Source organism: Triticum dicoccoides, chromosome 3A, assembly GCF_002162155.2.
Source record: "Triticum dicoccoides isolate Atlit2015 ecotype Zavitan chromosome 3A, WEW_v2.0, whole genome shotgun sequence".
Taxonomy (NCBI): Eukaryota; Viridiplantae; Streptophyta; class Magnoliopsida; order Poales; family Poaceae; genus Triticum; species Triticum dicoccoides.
The window spans coordinates 525,169,631-525,176,130 of NC_041384.1; the positions used below are offsets into that span (position 1 = coordinate 525,169,631).

Here is a 6,500-nt window from a genome sequence, read left to right on the forward strand (position 1 = left end):
AACAAAGATGCTATATGTTGCAATGGTTTATTTCTTTGGTATTCTATGAGTGATTCAAATTTAACTTAGAACATGGGAGTACGGAATGAGCTTCGTTGGATTGGAGAAAAATGGCCTCTTTTCCAAGTATACAAAATAGGGATACGTTGATATAAAAGAAGGGGAGAAAATGTTGCCGCCCATGATCGAGAAAAATAGGGATACGTTGATAAAAAAAGAGCCAAAATTTGTTGCTGCCCAGGATCGAACTGGAGACCTTCAGTGTGTAAGACTGACGTGATAACCACTACACCACAGCAACTGTTGTTAACAAATAACCGATTTATATTAAAAGTTACATATTTGTTGTCCTTTTTCCAGAATTCACATGCACCGATCCACGCAGAATCGCCTTCGAAGTATCGCATTTTGTATTGTAGGGTTCCGGAAGATGCTACACACTTTGTTCCCTTCGGCTTAAGAGGGGCATCTTCAACATTTATACATAATAATACTAGTTTTTTGTTTGAACTTCGATAATAATACTAGTTGTTAGTAGTAAATTAGCCACATAAGACACATAATGATATGGCAAGAAAATAAATAAAGAGAGAAAGAGTAGAGAAGCTAATAATCCTGGCCGAAGTCTCAAGATGCAAAAGGAGAGCAAACTTATAGCTTCCCTCACCTCCTACCGAACAATTTAGACACGTTTCATTAGAGTTGTACTCCCTCCGTTCCGAATTACTTGTCTTGGATTTGTCTAGATATGGATGTATCTAGACTCATTTTAGTGCTAGATACCTCCGTATCTAGACAAATCTAAGACAAGTAATTCGGAACAGGGGAGTATATGATAGGTTGTTGGTTAATTATATGAATAGTTGTATACTTACAGAATAACACAAACTACTAACGATGCTCTGAGCCTTCAGACGGATTTCTCGGGCACCCTTGTTGGATTACTAGGTGGATTGCATGGGAATGATTCCTTCATTGGCTGCCTTACACATACATGCCCTGGAAGACTTGAACTCCTTCCACCATGGACATGGTTGAATCTTTCTGACGGTCGTTCGAATTTGTTTCAAAACTAGCGTGAACTACTCGAGTGCAGAAGGCCGAATCACAAACTCACAGCAGATACAAACAGTGACTATGTGCATCTCCACAATAACGGCATCCAGATCTTACAGCTTCGAGCCTGAGATCCAAAGACATCTCTGAACAAAATAAAGGCCATGTCGAATTGTAGCTTACAACTATGAGCTATAGTACAAGGATTGTACATCCAGGAGGCAAGAAAACTAGTATAGGTATTACAAAAAACTTCCCTATAATCGGTGCGACAATCATCTTGTCCACAACCCAGGTTTCATCTGGATTGACTGGCACTAGGTCACTCGCTGTCTGTAAGGTGTATCCATGCATCGGGTATAGAAGAACAACGAGAATTGAAACTGAGCATTCCATAGAGTCAGTTTAGGCCTTACAATAAAGCAGATAATACAATCAACATTGGCACAGAAATAACAAACTAAAATCAATATAATAGCCAGCAAATATAGATCCCAGAAATATAGTGATGCCAGAAAACAACTTCTGGGGCATTTTCAATATGCTCACTGTGAATTGTGATCCACCTTCCTGGAAAAGTCTCTGCTTAATAGGGATTTGGCTTATCTCTTTGGTAGATCTAGAAATAAAATGAGCTCATATATTCCCAACGATGCTATCCTGCAACTCAATCAGTGCACAGATGAGCTTGGTAACTTACAACTTATGAGATGTTCCAACTTCTGAATTTGCAAATTCCACGACGTCCTTGGTCAAATGAGGTGCGAATAGATTCCACCATATAGGATACAGAGGGAGATTCCAATAGCTCAATTTCCCGTTCCTGTTATTATGGAATGGTATAAATGCACGGAAGAAAGAAAATGCAACTATGCAAGTAACACAGAAAAAAAGAACAACCGTGCTTACCAGTTCAGCGAGTCGGTCTTCAAAGTTACTCTGGGAACTACTGGCTGGCATAAATACTTTCCTATATGCTTTCCTTAGGCTCCGTACCTTTGATGTTATGAAGAATCCATAACAATCTTATGAGAGAAAGATAATTTACTTGAGTGCAAACATTTAGCTAGTAGTGTTTAGGAACTAAAATCAAACCCTCCAGGAGTCCTTAAGAAAATGGTGCAGAAAGTAACGACAGTTCATGCTTATGGTGGTAGTTTAAAAAATAAATCCTACACCCTTTGTTTATGAATGCTTGGCACTTTTGACTAAGATTTCTGTGTAGAGAAATACATGATAGTCTCCGCTTCCTAATGCATGTATGGCCTAATGACCTATACAACTCTACTCATGGCCCTCTGCTTGCATTGCCTCATTGCTCCTATTTAGAAATATTATTATGGAAGGACATTCTAACCATGTATACCTAAATTGTGATTGCTTAGTATGTGTGACCTTGTAAATATGCTAAGTATTCAAGAACAGACGTACTAGTAATGATGATTTTCACATCATAATTCTTCGTGACTACTAGCAAAATCTATGACTAGTTTTAATGGGTGAAATTATCAGATGATGCATATGTCACAAAAAATATCCTCCCAGTAACGCATTGAAATAGTTTACTGTGAATTCGCAATAAATGGCATCATATGTCTATACACTTACCCATATCAGTAAATGGGAGATGAGAAGTGACTAGTACTATTCTAGGTACTCTCTTTGATTCAAGTATCAAACGACGAAAGACAAGCACTGCAGGTGATATCAATAAGGGCTCTAAATTTTAGTAATATGAGCAAACCTCTTGGTCTGAGAAACCGTTGCGCCTGAGACCTTCAAGATTCAGACCACGAAGCTCTGCTCTATCACCTGCAACCATCGTGTATCTTGGAACATCTTGTGCAACCTGATTTAAAGAGAAATGAATGAATCCATAATCAACAGACAAAATATTCAAAGTTTAAACATTGTGAATTGCTTACAACTTAAAGGTGGTGGTAACAACAGTTCTAAGGCCGTTTAATTATTAGGGTTGCTCTCTACATAAAGCAGAATAGGTGCATCAATTCCAATTAAGCAATGAGCTAATCAAATATCCAGAAATCCACAGAGCCCCACTTCCACCTCAGCGATTAGGCCCTGCTGGCAGATAGATGAGGTTGTATCACGCTAAATGACATTTGACATGAGTGCCTCCATGCAGAAATAATACTCCCTCCGTTCCCAAATATAAGTCTTTCTAGAGATTCCAACAAGTGACTACATACGGAATAAAATGAGTGAATCTACACTCTAAAATATGTCTACATACATCCATATGTTGTTGTCCATTTGAAATGTCTAAAAAGACTTATATTTAGGAACGGAGGGAGTACTTCATAATTTTGTATGATCATGCACCTGTGCCTAGAAAAGCAACATCAGGTAAAGTGTACCATGTACACTGATTCTCTGACTTTAGCTCGCATATCTCGTTTTCTATTTACTATTTGCATTATCTATTAGCACAATTTGGCCGTGGGTAATGGAGAGAGGACTGATCAACAACTAAACCACATGACCTCGATATGAACTCTTTCCATAAGAATTATTCCAATACAAGGGAACACCTAAAGCACATGAATATTTATACTTTGCAGACCAAACATACCACAGAGCCTCCGCCTAGAAATGAGAATGATCCAATGTGACAAAATTGATGGACAACGACAGCCCCAGCAGTATGAGTGCAGTCCTGAAACAATAAAATCTTAACAATGCAGAAATGGGCTCTCGACTAAGAAAATGTGGAGGTTATCACAGTAAAATGATTACTCACTTCAACAATAACATGGCCACCAAATAGAGTATTATTAGCAAAGATGTTATTGCTGCCAATCTTGCAGTCATGTGCTACATGGCAGGACCCCATTATGAGATTATTGTCACCAATAACCTATAAAAAAATGCTTGCTCGTAAAAAGGGAGAAATGAGCTCAGCAAATATATTTGAATCATAGGGAATCTGAATACCGTGCAGTCACAAGGTTTAGAAGATCGGTGAATAGAGCAGTACTCTCTGATCTCATTGTTGTTACCAATGCGTAGAAAGCATTCATCTCCTGGCTGAACAGGAGGAGAAGGGCGTTAATGTTCTGCACAAAGCATAAGATTTCAAGTAACCAAATGAAATGCTCGTCATTCTGAATGTAAGTGTTTGTGTGTCAGCAAAAAAATGATTGACAAACAATAAGCACAAAAGTAGTTGTCTTGAATAAGATTGCATGAACGGGAAACGCTAATCATACACTGCACTATGTGACATCATTACACCAAAGTCAAGTTACTGCTAACCTTATATTTGAGATCTTGGCACTTAACACCAACCACAGCATAGTTCCCAATTACATTATTTTCCCCAATAATTGTTCGTCCAGGTAGATCTGCACCAAGAATAGCACCACTGCCAGAAACTAAATTCCACAGTATGAATAGGGGTAAAAGTATGTTACTGATATAGTGATATGTCATATTTTCACATTCATCGAATTTGCAACATGGACTATCCTGGAACTTTGCAAATTTCAGACTTGAGTGCTGCTGGCTATGGCGTAACTGTTGACAAAAAACTAAGTGCTTCATATGGTGAGAACATTCCTTTTCTAAACTAATAAACCCTGATCAAGAACCTAAAAAGAGATGTGAAGTACATCTCTTTCTTTTGGAGAAAAACAGTACAGAGAGACGGCAGGTCTTGAGATTGGGTGTGGGCTGGTTCCACCACAAGAAACCTAACCATCTAAGCTATGCTTAGTTTGCAGATGTGATGTGAAGTATTTCTGAATCCCTACTGAAACAATATACAACCAGAGTACCAGTAGTCCAGTACCGACCTCCACCAGCACCTAGTGATGTTATTCAAGTCATGGCCACAGCAACCTAAACTTACTTTTGCTTGTACTTTATCTTGGAACAAACTTACAGGTTCTTTCTCGCGTCTATTTCTAGTTTCATGCCAATTTGAATTTTCAAATCATACAATGCAAGCCTTTATGTATTACCAAAAGAGAGAAAAGCCGGAACAGAAAATAGGGAGAGATGTCATCATACGTGTGAACAACACATCCTTCTCCTAGCTCGGTGTGTCCCGTGACATGACTCCCTGTATGTAACTGACAAGCATCACCGATCCTCGCTGAAGCCCCCACGGTGCAAAATGGGCCTATTGTGACACCCTACAAAATAGTTCAGAGCACATAAAAAACATTGATTTTCTACCATACAACTCCAAACTAGAGAATGCATGCCAACAGCCTGAAGATCCCAGAGGGCAGCATATTTCCACAGAAACAGAAAGTAATTATGGAGCACTGAATTCAGAAGGCACAGGTAAACACGAGTGCCGCATGGGCCAGATCCAACAGCCCAGGCACGCCGGCTCCATGGGTGGGATGGTCGGAGAGTAATACTGAAGTAAGTAATGCGTGCACCACTACGAGTATCCAGAAACTCAGTCAGCCATCCCCGAAGCAAAAGCTGCGAGAGATGGGAGGGAGCGATCGGTGAGTGCGTGTGTGTGCCGTGTGCGTGTATGGAGCGCAGGCGGGAGTCTTCACCTGGCCGATGGCGGCGTCGGGGTGGACGACGGCGGCGGGGTGGATGAAGCTCGTGGACGCATCCCTCGCCGATCCCTCCGAGGCACCTGCGGGCCGCCGGGCATGGGAGGCAATCCCGCATGAGTGAGGGTGACGCTAATGGAGATTAGTTAGGATACGATGAGAAGAGGGGGAGAGCGCGCGTACTTGCTTGGAGATGGCGCGAGGCGATGAGGAGACGGGGGGAAAGGAGGCGGCCGGCGGCGCGAGAGGCGGCGGCGGCGGCCATGGAGGGGGAAAGGGGCAGGTGGACCGCTGTGAATGAGGTCAGCCAGGGTTACGGGTACCCGCTGCTCCGATGCTGCCTGTGTGCGTCTATCAGCGTCAGCATTCCAGCGGTACAGCCGCAGCCGCACGCCCGCTGCCAAGACACACGCGGCAGTCCCGCGGCCTGCTCTTCGGCGACAGCAGCCGATCTTTGCCGCAATTTACACATACCGTAGTCTCTTTTCTTTTCTTTTTGAACTTATTACACATACCGTAGTTTGCTCAGGTTATGTACACGACCTTGGAGCTCCAGGATCATCTCGACCAAAACATATAGCTAAAGAATCGTACGATTTGACTGTGTACACGGTTCGCTTTTCTTTCCTCCGAAGAAAAGAAAAGGCGGCTCGCGGACGTCTTAGCCGTATGGGGTTTTGCCCTTCGTTCAACGCAATAATCTCATTTTTGGCGAGCCACCTTAGATGTCTACAAAACTATATATCAGTAATGGAGCCGCATCGAGCTTAGGCGTGGAGGTGATTTATCATTTTTTTTTTCTTTGATGACCGTTGTGGTGGTGCCAGAGGCAGATGACGAATGTCGGTGTAAAGCTCGGAGGATTGTTTATTCTTTTTTGTAATTTTACTTCTTAGCTAGTGT

General features: G+C 41.8%; 1 protein-coding gene and 1 non-coding gene across 4 annotated transcripts; both read right to left on the reverse strand.

Annotated features, from left to right (window-relative positions):
* Window positions 1-228: 228 nt before the first annotated feature.
* Window positions 229-301, reverse strand: TRNAV-UAC. The gene has a single exon. It is a non-coding gene; the product is annotated as a tRNA-Val (tRNA).
* Window positions 302-1,123: 822 nt separating this feature from the next.
* LOC119268975 (probable acyl-[acyl-carrier-protein]--UDP-N-acetylglucosamine O-acyltransferase, mitochondrial) lies at window positions 1,124-5,962 on the reverse strand. Of its 3 annotated transcripts, none has more exons than XM_037550702.1 (11): window positions 5,781-5,962; window positions 5,595-5,680; window positions 5,089-5,213; window positions 4,333-4,441; window positions 4,012-4,104; window positions 3,818-3,934; window positions 3,650-3,733; window positions 2,801-2,905; window positions 1,966-2,052; window positions 1,757-1,879; window positions 1,124-1,467 (listed from the first exon to the last, which is right to left on the reverse strand). In XM_037550702.1, the coding sequence occupies exons 1-10, from the start codon at window positions 5,860-5,862 to the stop codon at window positions 1,760-1,762; spliced, it is 1,008 nt and encodes a 335-aa protein (XP_037406599.1). In that variant the 5' UTR covers window positions 5,863-5,962; the 3' UTR covers window positions 1,124-1,467; window positions 1,757-1,759. The 3 variants fall into 3 exon arrangements, with proteins under 3 accessions (XP_037406599.1, XP_037406598.1, XP_037406597.1); XM_037550701.1 differs by having other exon boundaries at window positions 1,124-1,626; XM_037550700.1 differs by having other exon boundaries at window positions 1,124-1,879.
* Window positions 5,963-6,500: the final 538 nt, after the last annotated feature.